At 44.4% G+C, this 20,116-nt stretch overlaps 1 protein-coding gene across 2 annotated transcripts; it reads right to left on the reverse strand.

Annotated features, from left to right (window-relative positions):
* On the reverse strand, nt 1–15,160 carry MYL4 (myosin light chain 4). 2 transcript variants are annotated; one of them, XM_082195492.1, is made up of 7 exons: nt 14,971–15,160; nt 9,690–9,717; nt 5,049–5,198; nt 4,358–4,531; nt 2,624–2,701; nt 1,948–1,992; nt 1–278 (listed from the first exon to the last, which is right to left on the reverse strand). In XM_082195492.1, exons 1-6 carry the CDS (start codon nt 15,079–15,081, stop codon nt 1,964–1,966), a joined length of 570 nt encoding a protein of 189 aa, XP_082051618.1. In that variant the 5' UTR covers nt 15,082–15,160; the 3' UTR covers nt 1–278; nt 1,948–1,963. The 2 variants fall into 2 exon arrangements, with proteins under 2 accessions (XP_082051618.1, XP_082051617.1); XM_082195491.1 differs by lacking the exons at nt 9,690–9,717; nt 14,971–15,160 and adding an exon at nt 6,240–6,978.
* Between the last annotated feature and the right edge of the window lie 4,956 nt (nt 15,161–20,116).

The following is a 20,116-nucleotide window of genomic DNA, read 5'->3' on the forward strand; positions in this document are numbered from 1 at the left end:
TTAAATGGAAATGGTATCTGTGCGCGCAGATGTTTTAATTTCAATGGACCAAATGTAGCAGAAGGAAAGAAGAATGGACACAACCGAAATAATAAATAAAGGTTTAAAACTGATGCAGGAGCATGCATTCTTTATATACAGAGGCTGTTACACTGTGGAAATGGAGAGTCCCTCTTACATGCCTTGTGGCAAATGCGGCTCCTGGGCAATGTAGAGGTGTGCGGGATATGAGGTAAGAAATTCTTGCTGGGTGGATTTTTCCCCCTCCTCCAAAGAACCTGGAAGGAAAGCAGACGATAATTTTAACGCAGTCAGGGGGAGCCAATATGGAAACCACATTTGCTATCCCTACAGGAACAGATTCTAGACATTACAAAAGCATGGATTAGCATGGCAAGAGATGTCTTCTCCAGAAACGGAGGCAAGAAAAATGCCAGCTGGGATTGATAAAAGGCACTTGTGGCTGTCACTGACACCTGTCTATTCAGGTGCAGAGTGAGATTGTAACTGGATCAGAGGAGGAAATTTCCACCGCATTTATCACAGTATCTTTATTTTACGGTTATCTTAATTTTGTTTGGATTCCAGTTTCAGCTTGTTTAATTTCACCCACTCTTCACAGACCTTCAGCCATTTATTTAGAACTGAGAGAGCAGCTCCCAGTTGCTTAATTAAAGAAATACAGAGCTGGATGTTCTCAACATATTGATGACACTGTACTGCAAAGTTCCTTGTGGCTTCATTAAGATATCATGCAGCATCCACAATAAAATGTTTTGCATTAACTCAGCACCTCCCTCAGCTAGTAATCTTTCCAAATAACTTAACAAAAGTAATAAAACTTCACATGTGAGCTTAATTTATGAATTGTTGTGCCCTGGGCCATGTTCTAACTAAGATTTATAGGGGAGCCACCAACAGTACCTAAAATCTACATTACACTTTTCACATTTTCAGCACAGAAAGCAGTCTTGGTTTTTTCCATTGCTGATATTTGGACACAATGATTGCAGTTAGGGATGTAAGACGACAGCGCTTTCCATTCCGACCTGCATTCATCACAAACAGCGCTGTTACCATTCTGCTGCAGTTCAGTTTCTGCCGAATACTGTTACATAAGTAAAACAGTGGGCAGGGGGAGGAATATGTAACTACAGTATTTAAATAAGTTAGGGCTCATCCGCAGTTAAACTCCCCGCCCCCCGCACTTTCTAGACAGAGGTTTGCACTTTCCTGGTCTGGGGTGTGTTTTTTTTGTCCCACCACTTTCCCCAGGAAAACCCGCTCTTTAAAGCTGAATCAGAACAAATGGCAATTCGGGTTTTCTGCAGAATTTTTTCAGCGGTAAAGAGCAGATTTTCATGGGGAAAGCGCCATGGCGAAGGTGCTCAGACATGGAGCTTTAAAGCACGGACCCGTGCCTAGAGATGTGGCACAAAAGGAAGTCTGGATGAGGCCTCACACAACTTGCAGCTGTTTTGATATAAATGGAATGATGTAAAAAAAAAAAAGAGTCCTTAATTGTGTATCGTTTGCAGATTTGAAAAAGGCAACAATGATAATGTGAATGAGGATCAATTGTATTTACTTGACTGATTTTCATTTCTTTCATTTTTAAAATAGTTTTTATTGGAGATTTTATTGGGTTACAAAAGTATGTGCATTGTGTCTTATTTTCAGGTCATAGAGTCTTCTACATATGAGTTACATGCGATGTGGGACATTAATGCTGTATAAAGCTGGGGGAGAAGACATGTGGGGGGAGAGGTTTTTGTGTCGGCGTCACTTGGGTAGGTTCTCTTTCTATTCATTTATAAGTCTTCATTGGCAGACTGCAATAGTTTCTGCTAACTTTTCCATTTTTGTAGGAATTCTCCAACATCCCTAGTTGCAACACACACAGGTATCTGGGATGTTTCAAACAAGGAAAGGGGAAAAGGGACTCACTTTAAGGATTCCATCTTCAACCAGACATGATGTGCTTGACAAAAGCTGAGAACACACAAAAAAGAGTTAATTTTCATAAAATCAGAACCTTATGCATGTTCACTCAGAAGTGAGTCCTCTTGTCTTCAGTGACAGCCGACTCTTAGCTCCTTGCTGCCACTATTGCCTCACCACTGCCGCATAGAACAACCAGCACCACCAGAACAATTTTAAAGGTGTTCAGCACAAACCCCACAAGACTATTTGTTTGGAATTGGCAGGTTTTATGCACTCTGGAGAGGCCTTAGTGCCTAAAAATGCTATCCAATTCTGGGGGAAATAAAATATTTATGGCTTAAAAATAAATAAAAATCCCCATTATACCAAAACTTGGATTTTTTTTTTGAACTAGTATTCAGATCTAAACCCAAACTGAACAGTTCCCAAATCTGTCTGGACTGAATCAGGCTGTTTACTGAAGTGCCAAACTGAATTTTGCAGTCAGTCCAGTTTCCACCTCTATTTCATATTATCTGTGCAAGTCAATCAAGTTAAGCATCCAATGCAAAGCATGAGTAGTAATGTATTGCTCAGCGACTACTGGTCAAGTGCGCATCATACAGCAGTAGCAGGAGTCCCAGAAGCAAAAGAAAAGTGTGGGTTTTGTGTTTCAAAAGAAAATGTGGGTTTGTCCTACCTTCGTAGTTGATGCAGCCATTGGCATCTTCTTGCCCTGCCATTAGCTGTTCTACTTCAGCCTCCGTCATCTTCTCCCCTAGGAGCGGAAATCAAACATCAAGCTTTGTTTCCCCCCCTCCGCACACAAAAATTGTTCTTTGAATAGGCTAAGCTGCATCAAGCATTCTGCATATTTGCATCATGATCCAGGGATTTTTTTAGGAGCAGAGGCTTCTGAATATTAGGGGAAACAGCTATAGCACCGTGGCAAAGCATATTCCCTGTGTGCAGAAGATCCCAGGTACAATCCTGACATCTGCAGTTAGATCTGGGATAGAATCAGTGTAAACCAGGGGTGGGGGACCTTTTGCCCTCCATACATTTGCTGAACTACCAACTCCCATCAGCCCCAGCAAGCACAGCCAATGGCCCTGGGTGATGGGGGCTGTAGTTCAGCAAACCAGGGGTGGTACTAGGGGTGCCAGGGGTGGTACTAGGCTTTATTTCAGCAGGGTCAAAGACTTGGTTTGGCACACCCACACACATTTCTGTACACCCACCCCACAGACTTGGAGCCTCAGTTGCCCCCCTCTGGAGGCTTCCCCCAGGGCAAAACCCCGGATAGCCCCCCTGTAGTTATGGCTCTGTGTAAACAGTACTGAACTAGATGGACCAGTAGGTCTGACTCAGTAGAAACCAGCACCTCATGTTCCTGCCGTGCTCCCATGGGTACAGTGCCTAGTACACCAGCCAGCTGTGTATAGGGATTAATGCAGCAATCCCACATTACCCATTGGCAGTGAGAGCCAGTGTGGTGTAGTGGTGAAGAGCTCCTCCACATGCAGCTGCTGGGTGACCTTGGACTAGTCACACTTCTCTGAAGTCTCTCAGCCTCACTCACCTCACAGAGTGTTTATTGTAAGGGAGGAAGCGAAAGGAGATTGATAGCCGCTTTGAGACTCCTTAAGGGGAGTGAAAGGCGGGATATCAAGTCCAAACTCTTCTCCTCTTCTGCTGCTGTCTATTGAGCTCAATAGAATGTGCGTTTTGCACAGCTGGCACTGCAGAACTCGTGTCCACACGTGAATTGCATTCACCCGGTATCAGTGATGGGAGGAATGTTTGTGAGAAATGTTCCCCCACCCCTTCCTTTTCACCTTGAAGCAGGAGCGGGGAACTTGTGACCTTCCGGATGTGATCAGACTCCAGTTCCCATCAGCCCCTGCCACCATGACCCAATAATGGCCAGGCATGGCTTTGATCTACAGTTCCCATCATCACTGACCACTGATCCTGCTAGCTAAGAATGATGGGAGTTGTAGTCCCAAAACAGCTGAAGACAAGTTTGGAAAACATTGATCTAGTTCCTCTCCCATGCTTTAAAGGTAGGCAGAGATGGTATACAGGATGCTGAGAGCATAAGCCAGGGGTGAGGAATCTTGGGCCCTCAGGATGTTGCTGAACTAAAACTCTCATTAGCCCCAGCAATCGTGGCCAATGGCCATGTCTGCAACTCTGAGGGGTAAACTACAGTTCCCAGGATTTTGGGGGGGGGCGGCGGCAGGGGGGCACCAATGTGCTTCACTGAATGGTGTGTTTGCCCTCTTACTCTCCCTAAAGTAAATGTATGTGTGATTTGGGAGAAGTTATTCCCTAAGATAGATGGACCACATGTTAATTATCTGGGAAGGCTGAGGCCTCCATCACATGAGGCCTGCTAAAGGCCTGCCACAAATTTTATGACTTCCTCTACCTAAAGTAGCAAGGACATGGCGCAGTTCAGCCCCCATGACGGTGCCATTCCCTTCCTTGTCAAAGACGCGCAGCCCTTCCACAAAGTCCTCATAAGTCCCCTGGTCCTTGGATCGGGCAATGTGCTGCAGCATTGGGAGGAAGGTTTCAAAATCCAGCATCTTCGCGCCCAATTCTGATGAGGAAGAACACAGAGATGAAAGATGGTGGGCGCGGCCTTCATAATAGGTCATTTGCAACAAACCACAGCACACAACTGAGGGATGAGCTTGAGTGCACCCTTCTCCTGCTCCCTCCTTCCTTCCCTCCATCTTCCTTTCATAAACTTGGCTGCCTCCCTAGTTGCTTAAACCACAATTCCTTGAAATATCTGAACTGTGGGTTCAAGGGCGTGCTCCCTACAAATCAAGAATGCTAACCAGGATCTGATTTGGGAGAAGCGCAAATTTCAAGTTTAACCCAGGCCAAGAGAAACAGCGCTTGAGCATTGCTTATATTAATTATTATTATATTATCATCATCAATATCATCATCATCATCATCATCATCATCATTATTAGCTGCCTATCTGGGCAGCTCCCAATAGAATATTAAAACAACAACTGAAACCCATATGTGTAATTTTAAGCTGTAATTTTAAGGAAAATTTGGAAGCTGAAAAGGGCCAGATCCATCTTATTTTGTAAACTTGCCTTCGGGTGTTGGTTTCCCCAGCACCTTTAAGACATCTGCGTTGGTTGGGTTCTGTCCCAGGGCTCGCATGACATCGCCACACTGGCTGTATGTAATCTTCATCTCTCCCGTTGGAGTCCTGTCAAATAGCATGAAGGCCTCTTTGAACTCTGCGCAAAAGAAGGGACCAAGTTACCAGTAGTTCTTTGCACAATGTCAAGAAAATATACCCATGATGCCCTAGAGATCCCACCCTAGGTCTGAGGAGCAGCAGAAGAATTACTTTTAAACATGAAGAGTCTGAGAATTATTTTTTTACATACTCTTAACGGGGATTGGGGAAGGTTTTTTGTTTAGAGCCATTCTGGTCTATTTTTTCAGCTCCACAAAAGGAAGAATATACTGCACCACAGCAGTCCTATTCAAGAGTTTTGCCTCCATCACATGAAGGAAAGCCCAGAGTTGCACTCATGAGCCTTGTCCCCCTCTCATATTGCTGTTGCCCTTCTGCGCCTCAGTCCACACAAATCGTTGATAGAAGGTCTGAAGAGGGGAGTCTGCTCAACCTATATAAGCTTCCCATGTGGTCTAGAACCCTTGAGCATGCAAGGGGAGCCTATACAGTTCTCTCTCAACTCTTAGCTCACTGGGCAATATAAATATTGGGTGCACCCCTCAGAAAGTGAAGCTTTTTCTCAAACCATTTTAAATCATCTTTACAAATATTCAGAGTCACCAACTATCTTCCCTGGCACAGCCCTGGACAGGCCATAGCATCCCTGGTTTTCAACAGCAGTTAGCAGCCAAATGACCCGCTAGTGATGCTTAAAAATAAATAAATTGCTGAACGTCTCCACTATTTTAAACAGACAGCAGCTGTGCACCCCCAACCTGGATCCCCCTGCCAGGTTCACTGCCGAGAATTGCTCGTTCCCTGGCTGCTATTTGCCCCAGAAGGAGAAGCTTGCAGTAATCTGTATCTTCATCAACAGGCAGTAGAGTAGTAAGGGCTGTAGAGTTATTTCCTGCAGAAACTAATTTGCCACAGGAGTTGTGTTTTCAACGTTTTTCTGTACACTGCTAAGAAATGCTAATGTAAATGCCTTAAATAAGAGCTGCGAGTTTGAGCAAACTTATTTAAAAGGTGTTGTTTTGCCTAAATTAGCATTAGGTTTTGGCCCAAGGTTACAACCCAGTGACCTTCTATTTACCTTTCAAGAGGGGTGTATCTGGAAAAATAAAGATTGGTTTGTTTTTATATGTGATGGGTTTCAGCTTCTCAACTTGCTGCAAGATCCTCTCTTTATCCCTTAATTCCGCTAGCCGAGCGACAATAGCCCTGCACAGATCTGCTTTTGCCGCCTTCTGCCGTTTGGCAGAAACCCTGTAGGCTCTTTCCACCACAATGGGGTCATCTCTGGTGTCTAACTTCAGGATACCCGGCAACCACTCCTCCAGGAAGGCTACCAGGTCCTGGCCCTCTTCTTCCTCTGGCAAGCCACAGATCCTGAGGATATGGGGCTGCACTTGGTCCTCGATCTTCTGCACCCGGTCGCTGAGGCGTCTGTTCTTGCCAACCAGGCACCCAATATCCCGGTGGCAGTCCTGTACCTTTGCTTGCTCGTTCTTAATTGTGAAGCTCGTTGCCGTGGCTGACCGGACCAGGCTTTGGATCAGCCCTTCCAGGGTGTCCATACGTGAATTCAAAGCTAAGATCTTACTATCAAAGGCCTTCACTGCCTCTATGGTTTGCTCCATCGTTTTCTTGATCTCCAGCAACACCTCTTTCATGGAGGTGTCTCCACTGTTGAAGGAGGTCAAGGGCTCAGCACCAGTGTGCAACGCTGGAGACACGGAGGCCCAAGAGGCATCATTTTGAAACCTATGGAAATCTTCAGGCCTATTCACCGGCGGAGTTAGCTTGTTATTCTGCATTTTAATGCCAGGTGCAGCAGTGCGATGGCTGCCACATATGAGGAGGTCTCCTGTGACATCACAATGACCCTTCCTGAACCTAGGGATTCATGCTGTGCTGAACTTTAGGTGTGCATGGGTCCTGCTGCTGCGTCTTTCTGACTTCTCAAAAAAAGGGAACTCTCAACATGACAGTTCCTATGGATCTTAACAGAGGGATGGGGAACCTATAGACACTGTTGGACTCCCATCAGCCCCAGGCCACTGCTGTGTAAATTCTCAATGTCTTCTCTACAGCTTCACTGCTTTCCCCAACATGCTCTATGGCCACCACTGTTGATCAAGATATAAGGATGGTGGCGAGAGTGAAATCAGATTCTCAATATAGATATAATCGATGGTATCTAACACCAAAAATGTATAAATCTAAATCAAATAAGTGTTGGAAATGTAGAAAGAAAGAAGGTTCTTTTTATCATATGTGGTGGTCTTGTAGTAAGGTTAAAGCTTACTGGGAAATGATGTATAATGAATTGAAAAGGATGTTTAAAATAATATTTGTAAACAACAACAGCACAGAAGCTTTTTCTTTTGGGAATTATAGGGACAGAACTACTTAAATTGTATAGAAACTTATTCATGTATGCTACTACAGTGGCAAGAATATTACTCGCCCAAAAATGGAAAGAAGTCGTCGTCCCAGCAAAGGAAGAATGGATACTAGAACTCATGGAATATGCAGAAATGGCAGAAATTACCAGAAGAATTAAGGAAACAAGATAACAAACTTTTTATAAAAGAATGAAAATAGTTTATATTTATTAAATAGATAAATAGTTTATTCTATTAAATAGAATATTTGCAGATAAATTGTAAACAGGTAAGAGCATTGGCAGGATTATTGTAATAACCTGCAGTTTTATAAGAGTATATATATAGGTAGATGAATAAATTAGCTAATTAAGTTAATTTGGATATGCAGAAGGTATTAAAAATAAATTTAAGGAACCACAGAATGGGGGAAGGAAGTCAAGTTTTGAAATGTTAAAATGATTGTAAAATTAGTGAAACGTATAAACCTGAAAAGCCAACCTGAAATATTAAAAAGTGAAATCAGATTCTGAAGCCTGTAAAGCAGGGAGGGAAATGTGTAGCCCTTGAGCTATTAGCAGCCCCAGCCAGCATGGTCAATAGCCTGGGATGACAGGAATTAGACACCAGAAATACCTGGAAGACGCAGGTTTCCTTGTCTTAACAGACAGATTGTCTCACACAGAGACAAAGGGTTGTATTCAACATAGTGCCAAGGTGAATGTTCTGTTCCGGAATGTTCCCCCCCCCCTCCAGCCACATATCCCCTAAATGTGTTCTGGGTTCCCCCACCCCAATGCTCTGGAGAAGATTTTGGGATGGCATGAGGCATGTTCAGGGGGAATAGAGGGGGAGAAATCCCTTTGTGCTAGTACTAATCCTTGTGGTAGCACGAAAAGTTAAATACCATTCATACTCGCTAAGCCAAAGGCATGCTGGGGCCTAATGCATACAGGCGTAATAACCTGTCTGTTCCCCCACCGTGTGGCATTTGGCAAAGTAGCACCAAGCTTAAGGCAGAGAGAGAGGGGGAAGTTTGGAAGGCATGCAGCCACAGAGACTACAGTATATGTAGGCACTACAGTGCTATCTCTAGTTACGAACTTTCTTGCTGCCGCTGCGCCACAGACACACAATTTCCGTTCTTATCCTGGGGCAAAGTTCTCAACTCAAGGTAACTCTTCCAGGTTAGCGGAGTTGGTAACCTGAAGTGTTTGTAACTCAAGGTACCACTGTACAGCTTATTGTTGTTATAAGCCATCCCAATCTCTGCCAAATGGTAGCAAGATTCCAGGGGTCTTGGCAATTAACCAGGATTTGTGTTCGTTTGGAATGAGGCACAGCAGTAGGGTTGCCATATGCCTGGAATTTCCTGGACATAGCCGGAATACTGTAGTTGTTAGCGTCTGGGTGGAAATGTCCAGGGAAATCCAGACACGTTGGAAGTTTAGATTTTGCTGAATGCCCTTAAAAATAGCTCAGAAACTTGTAGTTTAATGATGAATTTTGATGAATTTTGGATATAATGGAGATGTAAAAGATTTGGATTATTATAAAAGATGCAGGAGGAAATGACTAACAATAGGACCCACAAAGGGGAGGAGGGAAGTCCAGGAGATTTTCTGGAATCTTGTTTTCTGTATGTTGGATATGTGATTGTAAAACTTGAATTTGAAAAATGAAATAAATATTTTTTTAAAAAAAAGCTCTAAAACTTCTGGGGGTTTTTTAGATGTATCTGGACCTTCACTTTTTGAAATATGGCAACCCTACACAACAGAGACTGTAGTGTCTTTAAGAAATATGGTTTATTTACACATATTTACACCAGAGTTTTATGGAGGGAAAGTTCACAGCATTTACATCTCCAGAGGGTCTTGTCCTCTGCAGAAGCAGCATTGGATTCTGTGGCATCCTAAACACCATCCTCCTGTCTCTCTGTGACAGCTTGCTGTAGCCAGCCAGCAGGTCTGCTGCCTCCTAAGAAAGCTAACCAGTATTCTTTCCAACCTTTGCTAAATTCATGAATTTACGAGTTTACTCAAATTCTTCACTGAATGTAGAGATTATTGGGGGGTGGGGTGGGGTTGTCCTGCCTCCCCAAACATATAGAGTGACTATATGGATTTAAACCCCCACCCCACCCCAGTGCTTACCTTCAATCTGTTCAGAGTTGAATTCAATCTGCAAGAGAAAGAAAAAGCCAGCAGTTAATGATTTGCTTTAACCACAGTTTTTGCAAACGCAAACACACAACCTGTGATGCCTGCTAGAGTCAGTTATATATGCTTGGGTTTAATGTGTTTTGTAGACTTTGAGATATCTGGAGGCTTTCGGTTCATAGGCAAGACTAGTTGTGGAAGAAATTCAGACTATTTAGCTAAATATGTTAAGATAACTTAAATAGAATTACTTGCGAGTATCAGATTGGCCTAGGATTTAAATATGTGATGTCGTAGAATACTATGGATAAAAGTTAAAATGAAAGCAAGAAAGATGTTAATGAACTAGGTAAATTTTATGTGAACTCAGTTTTGGAAAACTGCTACAATTACTTATATGGAAACTCTGCCAGGGGGATTTGAGGAAGTCACTTAATGATAACAAAAGTGGAATTTCTACAGTCAGGATCTATGTTTGTTTGTTTGTTTGTTTGCTTGTCTTTTTTTGATGTCTTCTTTTTATGTTTGTGGATATGTTTCTTATAAATTTGGAAAACTAATAAAAAATAATTGGGGGGGAGACTATTTAGCTGTGGATCAGTTACCCTTTTAAACAACCTCTCATACCCTCAGGTAGTTAGTGAGTGTAAAAGGCTGGATTGCCCCCTCCTCCCCCTGCCAAACTATACTTTCACTGCACTCCTAATGGAGTATTCCATTCTGTGCATGTGCACAAAACGAGTGGAAGGAAGCCAATTCTGGATGAACAGAAATGCTAGTTTGTTTTCAACCTCGTTGCTCCCCATACCCGGAAATGCCTTCCAGAACAGGCACACAGTGGCGGCTTCCAGACCATCTGTTGATTGAGGATTCGTCCCGAGTGCAAAGCTTCTTGCAGTTTGGGTTAGATGCTAACCTTTCCCTAACATGGTAACTGGGCCAGCCCATAGGATCACACTCTTTCTGTGGGGCCACCTTTCTGTTTCTTTCAACTCCCTGCCTGCCATCTTCCCAACAACCAATCCTGGGGAACGCACTAGTTTGTTGGCTTCCTCCTCCATTTCTGTGTTGCCCTTGTGGAACTCAGCAGGGAAGAGAAGGGTCTCTGCCTGTCATTGGCTCTGTCTCCACTTCTTCTTGGTGTCACAGCCTACCAGTTTCAATGGCCACCAGCCGTGTGTGTGTGTGTGTGTGTGTGTGTGTGTGTGTGAGAGAGAGAGAGAGAGAGAGAGAGAGAGAGAGAGAGAGAGATTTCTAGGCATCCTCCCAAGGTCAAAGTGTCAAGTGGCTAAACCAGTTCCATACTGATTTGATGCTATTAATAACCCTCTCCAGCTAGGAGAGGCTATCTTGAAAAGAACAGGGACGGTATCAAAGGAAAGGAGAGGAATGAAAAAAATTCCCTCCCTGCATGATAACTGAAGAGACAAAGGACTGATGTTGTTCGTTCGCTAGGCGGGTGGTGGCATAAAGCAGATTATAGAGAGGAATGGGCATGGAACCCATCTGCATTCATGAAGGGTATGCCTGTCCACAGCTATGACAAATGGAACCTCCATTTGGAGAGGCAGTATACCTTGGATCAGACCCTTGGCCTGATTCAGCAGGGCAGCACGCTCCCCTGCTCTTCTTGGTTCAAAGGTTTAATGTCAAAATCAGAGACTGGGATACATTCTGTGCAGTGGCGTAGCGTGGGGGGTGCAGGGGGGGCCGGCCGCACCGGGTGCAACATCTGGGGGTTAGGGTTAGGGGGCGCAAATCCACGGGTTAGGGGGCACAAATTACTTGCCTTGCCCCGGGTGCTGACAACCCACGCTACGCCACTGATTCCATGAAAGTTAAGTAATTTGTGTAGCATAGTCATAGGCTGAAGTTGCACCTGGATATTTCTCACACTAAATATATACATTACACATTTTTAAACACAAGTGCACATACGTCTATTTTATCTTAGTTTTCCTTATGTGTGCACTGCTGGAGTTTAAGTGATGTACGCACACGCACATGTTCACACATTATGTGTTTCCTGCAGGGAGTTAAGTACATCTAGGCAATTTTAGACCCTGGGCATTCCTTCAAGTAGGAAGAAATATTTAACATTTATCTTCTCTATGTGTCTCCTTCCTCTTCCATGCTTTAAAACTCTTTCAATGTTCCCGATATGTTAGAAAGAAAAAAACAAAACCTCAAAACATTTGCCAATCCTGACCAGAACAACAACAAGAAGAAATTCTCTGAGCATGTTCAGTTTCACGCGTTAAACTCAGTAAAATCGCAGCACCCCCTGACTACATGAATAAAATGGAGTTTGCTTTCGATGCCTTGAACCTAAACCCATAGACTTGGGGATAAGCACCAGTAATATATATATGTAAAAAAAATAAAATGGGTATCTCACAGTGTATATATCTAAATGATTTTGCAAATAGGAGCAAAAGGATGTTGCTGCGACCAGCGTCAGTCCCACTTGCTGGCCAAGAGGGTGACATGGTGAATGTTTGCTGCTGCTCCCATTGTCTGCCGCTCTCTAGGCGGTCATTCAGTGGGGGCCTGGGCTCTGGACTGCTGCCCTTGAGCACTGAGGTCCAGCTCCTGTGGCACTACTGTTCAAAGGTATCTCCTCCTATGCCCATGTACTGGCCAAACCTTTATTCCTTTTTAACATCTCCCAACCTCCGCTTCTCTAGGGCTGCAATCCCATGCACATTTCCCTGGAAGAAAGCTACATTTGAATTCAGTGGAGCTGAGTTTTGGGGAGGCACATGTAGATTTGCTGATCATCTCTGCTGGCCTTGACCCAAACCCATCTTTCCGCCACTGGGCTTTGAAACCATAGGCTGTTTCCCTTCCTCCTTTCACAGTGGCTCCCTGTTGCTCTGCTTTTATTTTAAATTTTAAAAAAAAAATATTTAATACATTGATACTCTGCATTTCAAGACAAGTCTTCCCAAAGTGGTTTACTTACAATTGCATATCAGCATACAATAAAATACTGTGCTATGAAAGCCTTGTGAATTAATGATAGGAAAAAGAGCACCAGAAAAGACTAAAAGCCAGCAGTATGCCAGCAAAATATAAAATGTACCAAAATCAGGCCAAAAATTGTATGTACAACACATACTTAGGGCTAAGTCTCAGCAACAAAAACAGGCTCAACAACTGCCAGTGAACCCTTGTGCCCTCGAGATGTTATATGAGCGTTTTAGAACGAAGACACAAATGGACATTCTGCATGAACTACAAAGCTCTCCCTCTCCTATCTCCCTGCCCCACATAATATTGTCACTGACTTCTTTGTCTCTTTCCTCCTCTTCTTCCTCCTCTTTTCCTCTCTGTGCTGTTGCCTATTCCCATAATGGTCTCTCCCTCTCACCTCTTAAAGCCTCATCCTTCAAGTCAATTCAGCAAAACTCCTGCGATCTATTGTGGTCTCATCTCACCTGGTCCTTTGCTGCCAGTTCACTCTCCTCTACTGTGCCCTCATGACTCATTGCTGTCTGCTCCCCTTGACTACCGGAGAGCCCATAGCTCAGTGGTAGAGCCTCTGTTTTGCATACAGAAGGTTCCAGGTTCAATCCCCAGCATCTCTGGGTATGGCAGGGAGAGGCACCCTGTCTGAAACTCTGGAAAGTCAGTCTCTCTACTCAGTCTAGATAATACTGGTCCAATGATCTGAGTAGAAGTTAGCAGCTTCCTGTCTTTCTACGTCTCTAGGCGTGGGATTCCTAAGGCTTGTACAACATCCAGCATGCTATTGAAACCAATGTTATGTGAAGCAGAAGGAGCAGCAGTTTGGATGGGATGAGGCAAGGCCTTTGGGGCAGATGCAGATATAGGAACTGGGGGGAGCCGCTTAAAGGTTTGGGCTGCGGTGAGGTGTCTCGTTGCACACTCTCTGTATAGGAAAATGCAAAAGTTATCATGATAGGTGCCCAGCTTTGTGCATTCAGGGCCTGAAAAACACTTGAGCCACACTTCACACCAACATCAGAAAGCCAATTTGCTCTTATGCAGAAATGCTATACTTGCAGGAACGTACTAATGTGTTCAGAATGAACAGTGCCATTCTGTAGAGGGAATCTGCAGATATCCTATCAGCTTTTGAAAACGGGGAGATTTCCAGCTGCTGCAAATAAAACCAAGAGGGTGTGTGTGTTGAACACAGTTTGAAAGAGCGATTGCTGATTTGCAGTGTGAATACTCATTCCACTTTCACCTCTGGTAAATAGGCTAATTAGGATTTTGTACCGTTTCAAAAACCTGCAGAACTCATTTGACAAGTGGTGGTGATGGGACAAAATAAATAAGCGTTACATCATAGGAAGTGAAAGCACCCTCAAATGATTTTCAACTCTAAAAAACAAACCATCAGCTCTCTCCAGCCCAAGAAACCTGTTTTACTAATGAATGGCAATATTAATATTTCCATTCATTCAAATCTTATTCTACAACTATGAGAAAAACATTAAGAGACTTCATAGAGTTATTTGGAGACTAAACAGTAGATTCGAACCTTTACTATTCTACTCCACTTGTAACTTCCAACACAGAGCTGAGCACTTGCAAGCAACAAAGCAAAGGTTTCGGAAGAATTTGGGGCTTTTGTCAAGCACCTCATATTTAGTGACCTTTAAAACTAAGTTACAGAGGAGTTAAGATTTTGTAATAATGTTTCTTTCAATCTAGCCATTCAGCTCCTGTGAAGTAGATTTAAATGCCCTTGAAGAGAGCTGTCTTGCAAAGTAAGTGGGAAAGCTGAGCTCTTGCAAAGCTTATATTATTTAATGCAGAAGTAAGATGTTTGAAGTCTTACTGTTGGAAACTGTCCAGAGTGGCTGGGGTAACCCAGTAAGATGGGCGACATATAATTATTATGATGATGATGATGTTAAGAAACAAACATTTTGTGGCAAATGAGATGCAACTAATTTGTGAATGGAGGTAGGAAAAAGAAAAGCAAGCAAGCAAATTGGAGTCGAGCGGACCAGCTTTCAAAGCAGTCTACCATTAGATTAATCTTAGAATTGTAGCACTGTTGAGTTTGAAGGTACCCAAAGGATCATCTAGTACAAACCTCCTGCAATGCAGGAACCACAGCTACCTTGAAATGGCTTCTCCAATTGGAATCAGCAGGTCTGGGAAACAAGCCTGAGATTTAAGAATTACGCCTTGGGGGCCACTGGATGAGTTTGTGCGACTACAAGGGATCTGATCACAGGCCTTGAATCCCAAGCCTGTAAGAAAGGGAATTACCGGGCACCTCCCTGTTACTTACCTTCACACTCTTGGGGTCGAAAGCAGGTTCTTTTGGTGGTTCTGGGGCAGGAGCAGGAGCCGGAGCTGGCTTGGCAGCCTCTTTCTTGGGTTCCGGCTTTTTGGGGGCCATGGCTTCGGTTCACTTGTGGCACGAGCTGGGATGAGCAGCACGGTGGGGAGGCAGAGGGCCGAGGAACAAAAGGCGACCCTGGCTCCCACTGCTTATATACTGAGCTGGCGGGTCTCGCACCAGAGGGGTGGGCAGAGCTGCAAGGGCAACTGCTGTTTACTATAAAAGGAAGGTGCTCCCAAAAAAGCAGCCCCCACCCTCCCCACTCAACAATTGTCCTTTGTCATCAGCACATAGTGCAAAGACCTGGAGTCACCAGCACCAAGGTCCTCCGGCCGCACAAGGCGGCTTTTGTGTACCTGGGCTGGGAAGGGTTCAGAACGCCTGCAGTTATTTTAAGAAAATAAAGGGTTGCCCTGGAGGCTCTCTATAGGGGGAAAAAGCAGCAGCTTTGCTGATCAAACTGCCCCAATACTCAAGGGGGGACAAAGTGTGCCTTTTTATAGGCAAGCCGACGAGTACAAATGCCATAGATTCCTTTTAAGTGCCGCATTTACTTCCCGACACTTTCCCAGAGGAATAGGCTTCAGACCTGCAGATACATCTCTAAACTGACTGGCTGATCCAGCTGCATAGCCTTACTTGGTTCTCCCCCCCCCCTTTCCTTTTATCATCATTAGCACTTCTTTTTTTGCATCTTATCTTTCCTCCAAGGAGCAGTGGCGCAGCTAGGCAATTTTAGACGTTGTAATGGCGTTACTTACACACACACACACACACACACACACACACTTCAAATGGCAATGTGCTTTGCCTGCACCAGCAGGGGGTGGACCACTAGATTATCTTTGAGGCTCCTTCCAATGTTATGATTCCACTTCAAGATTCAGTAAGCCAGCACTGCTATGGGGTTGTTTTTTTCCAGTTGTGGGGAGGCTACTGGTTCTTCTGTTGAGTGCAGCCCTGGATTTCGGCCCATGAAGGCCATGGTGGCATCGTTGTCAAAGAGCCCGGGATGGCATGCACTGAGATAATCTTGTTTTATCCTCAGAACAACGCTATCGAGCAGGGTAAGATGAGAACCTGTGGTTTGCTGAAAGGCAGCTTGCGTGCTTCAGGGCTGAGCGAAAATTTCAATCCCAATCCAGATTCTGTGCATTGTGTGTGTGTGTCTATGTCACACCGTGGCTTTCAGTTTCGCCTTCATGTCTCCCTTTCTTCCTCCCCAGTTTTCACATGTGCTGTTTTTCTTCTGACCCTCCTCCACCACTGCACAATCCACAAGCCAGATGGGAATATGCACAAAAGTGCAATGGACCAGCAACCTAGCCTACTGTACTGGAGCACATTTGGAACACAATTATTCAGAGGCATATATACTTGTAGTGATCTCAGCTCTCTGGTCCTTATGTACACAAAATGGCACCGCTCACACACATCGGCAGGAGGTACCAGAGTGAAGACTGGGTGGTGGGCACGCTCAGTGACCACAGAATGCTGAACAGCTGTTGGCGGAATGGAGTATTCTAAATGCTGATCAGCTTGGGATTGGAATGAAATGGAGTATCCTGCACAGAAGCACTCCAGACTATAATTTACTTATTTTTTTGCAAGCCCCCAGTTGTAATTTCTGAATTAAATTATGTTGTCCTTTGGATGTGCAGACTTCTATACATTTCTATTGACTAATTAGCATCATGCTTATTTTCTACCTAACCTGTAATACTTAGGAGATGCTCTGTGGTAACTTCAAGTGGCAAAGATTTGTTCTTTTGCGAAATTTGATTATGGCACGGGGAATGGCAACAAAGCAGTCTACAAATCACTGGAACACTGCCCTTCCTCCATGGAAATCCTATAGAGCAGGCACCCCCAAACTTGGCCCTCCAGCTGTTTTGGGACTACAGTTCCCATCATCCCAGACCACTGGTCCTGTTAGCTAGGGATGATGGGAGTTGTAGTCCCAAAACAGCTGGAGGGCCGAGTTTGGGGATGCCTGCTGTAGAGCTTCTTCCTCCCCACCCCCACCCCCACAAATTGGGCTGGTGATCAGTTCATGGATCATCATCTACCTTCTGTCCACCCCTGTGACTGGTGTTGGAAAAATTCACCTGTGTGTGTCCATTTCAAGCCACGACAGGGTAGGGTGGAGATAAGCTCTCCGTATGGAGCACCTCTCTTCCTGAGCCTGTCTTCCTGTTTCAGAAGCTGTGTCTGGGCACCACACTGGGCTGAGATTAAACAAATAGGGGCCTTAATTTTATTCATAATTAAATGTCCACAGCCCTGAGGAACAGGATGGGATCAACGCCTGGATTTCAGCCAATAAACCATGCGCCTCTGCATTCTTTTACACCCCCATCCCACCATAATAATCCCCAGTGAAACTGCTAGACGACAGCTGGATAACTTCTTTGAGTGCCTCTTGGCTGGCCAGCCATCCATCAGCTGTGTCCAGTACCAGCTGAGGTTTGGCTTAGCAACACAGTTTTCTCTCCATTGTCTATAGCAAAAGCATGGGCTGAGAGAGCAGAAGTTGAGCATATAATTTCCTGTGCCAACAAACACTACTCGCTTGTGCTGATTCCATGGAGCTGGGTTTCTAGTAGCTTGGAGAGAAGTCAGGAGTAGAGTACATCTGCCTGGCTTTCCCAGAAGGGACATATTAACTATTAGGTAAAGAAGAAAGTGCCACCGATGATTTAAAAGTGCTTTGTTAAAGGGGGTACTCAAGGATATGCAGTACTGGCACCTCTTTTTGTTGTTAAAAAGTGTGGCACTTAATGTAACAACTTCATGGTGAGTACCGGCCCTTATTTTTATAGAAAAAAAAGCAGTGTATGTGTGTGCATGCACACACAGAGTGCTTTTTTCTGGGGGGCGCACGCAGGGGTACACATACCCCTAAACATTTTGTGAATCTTTGTATTTTTGACCATTTATTGTATTTATTTTCCCCAATTTGAACTATAAATGGTGATTTTCTTGAGTCAAAATGAGAGTACCCCAACATTCTTTTTAGAAAAAAGCACTGTGTGTGTGTGTGTAATTAAGGACACATTCACACCGTATGTTTAAAGCACTGTGATGCCACTTCATGGCTTCCCCCTCAAATAACTCTGGGAGCTGTAGTTTGTGAAGGGTGCTAGGAGTTGTTAGGAGACCCCTATCCCCCTCACAAAGCTACTGTCCTCAGAGTGGTTGAACAATCCATACCTCTTCCCAGTTGAACTCTGGGAATTGTAGCTCTGTGAAGTGAATGGGGTTTACTAGAAATGGCATGCACCTCCATGGGCCCAGGTGCTGTTGGGGGCAATACGTACAACACTGGACGCAGGGAGTGCCCAATGCTTTACCAAACCTCTTGGTCCTCCCTGTTTGTATGTGTGATTAGCATGAAGTCACAATTGTACCTAACCAGAGAGATGAGTGACATTTGCAGAAGGGAGGGGGAACCTGCGGCCCTCCAGATTTTGTTGGGTTACATGCCCATTGACCATGACGGCTGGGGCTGATGGGTGCTGGACCCCAGCAATAACTGGAGGGCCACAGACTGCTAATCCTTAGTTTGCAGGCATTAAATGTGATTCCACCCTTGCCCACATCCAAATACAGTACTTGGATCAACAGAGGTGACCGTGGGGCAAGGATGGAAAGACCTGTCTGTTCTGGTTCTCCTAAGTTCTCATTTTTCCCATCTTAAGTTCAGTTCTCCATGTTCCTGCAGCAATTTGCTATTTTTTTTTAATCCTCATGAGAATTATTCAGTATTTCAGTGCAAATTTCTCCTTATAAACATACCTCTGTAGCTCTGACCAATGCACACTTCCCCCGCCCAAACAATGTTTCCCAATACAATTCGATTTTGTATGTTCTTTTCCCCTCTAAACATTTTCCTTTACCCCCCTAATACATGCATTTTTGTAAACAATGGTTGGAAAAGTGTGTCGCAAGACTAGGAGTGTGAATTTGGAGGACTGCCCGTGTTTTGGTTGCCATGTTGTGTTGTGAAGTGTGGATTTGATAAATTCAGCTGTAAATACAAACAGGACCGAATATTTCCCCCCTATTCCCAGTGCAAAGGGAAGCAGTGAAGCCACAGAGGAGGCTTTGAGAATTTGCATGAACCCAGCAGTTCCAACTGCCAGTATCTGCTTCAGTTTGGAAGCCTGTGCTTGGGCAGCTCAGCTCAGCAACTGCTTGAGAAACTTGATGATTCTCTTGAGAGGTATTTCTCTCTTGGGCTGATGCTAGACTCTTTCCACTTCAGGATATGCAGGACAAACGTAGCTTGTTAATAAGGCAGCTGAACGGAGAGCTAATACAAGGACAATTGTGGAGGCAAGATACACCTTGCCAATTTTTTTTTTTAAAAACCACAGAGCTGAATCAGTACATGAATGTTTTGATAACGTCGTTCAACCTTGAGCCTTAGCAGTTACAACAATTCTTGGGGACAGCACAAGGGAGAAGAGTCCCAAGGGCATAGCTAGAGTGGGGCATTTATGAGAGCTTCTCTTTTGGCAGACCCTCCAAGCGTCCCTATTTTCCAGGGACAGTCTTGATTTACAAAAGTCATCCTGGCTTCTGGTTTGGTTCCAGAATGTCCCGCTGTTCCCAATCATGCCCATATTTTCATCAGATAAATGTTGGAGGGTACAGAGTTATGTGACTCCCGAGCCAAGGTGATTAGAAGACATTGGAAGGCAACCCTGTGTTGGGAAGTTTTTTTAAAAAAATGTTTAATGTTTTATTATGTTTTCATATAGTATATGTTGGAAGCTGCCCAGAGTGGCTGGGGCAACCCAATCAGATGGGCAGGGTATAAGGAATAAAATTATTATTATGGAATAGGACGTCCTTATTTTCATCAAAGAAATGTGGGAGGGTATGTCTTTCGGGGGTCTCAGCTAGAGACACCACTCATGCAATAAGGAATTGTGTGAATGGCTTTTCTATAGCAAACAGCAGTCATGGCAGCCTAATCTAGTTTCAGGCAGCGCACAGCCTGCAGGCGCAAAAGCCACCACGTCACTCCCAGGAGACGTGTGACTTGGACATGATGCAGGCCTGGCAGTAAGTGACAGCCGCCGTA

The sequence above is a fragment of the Podarcis vaucheri genome (assembly GCF_965113315.1).
Source record: "Podarcis vaucheri genome assembly, chromosome: 13".
Taxonomy (NCBI): domain Eukaryota; kingdom Metazoa; phylum Chordata; class Lepidosauria; order Squamata; family Lacertidae; genus Podarcis; species Podarcis vaucheri.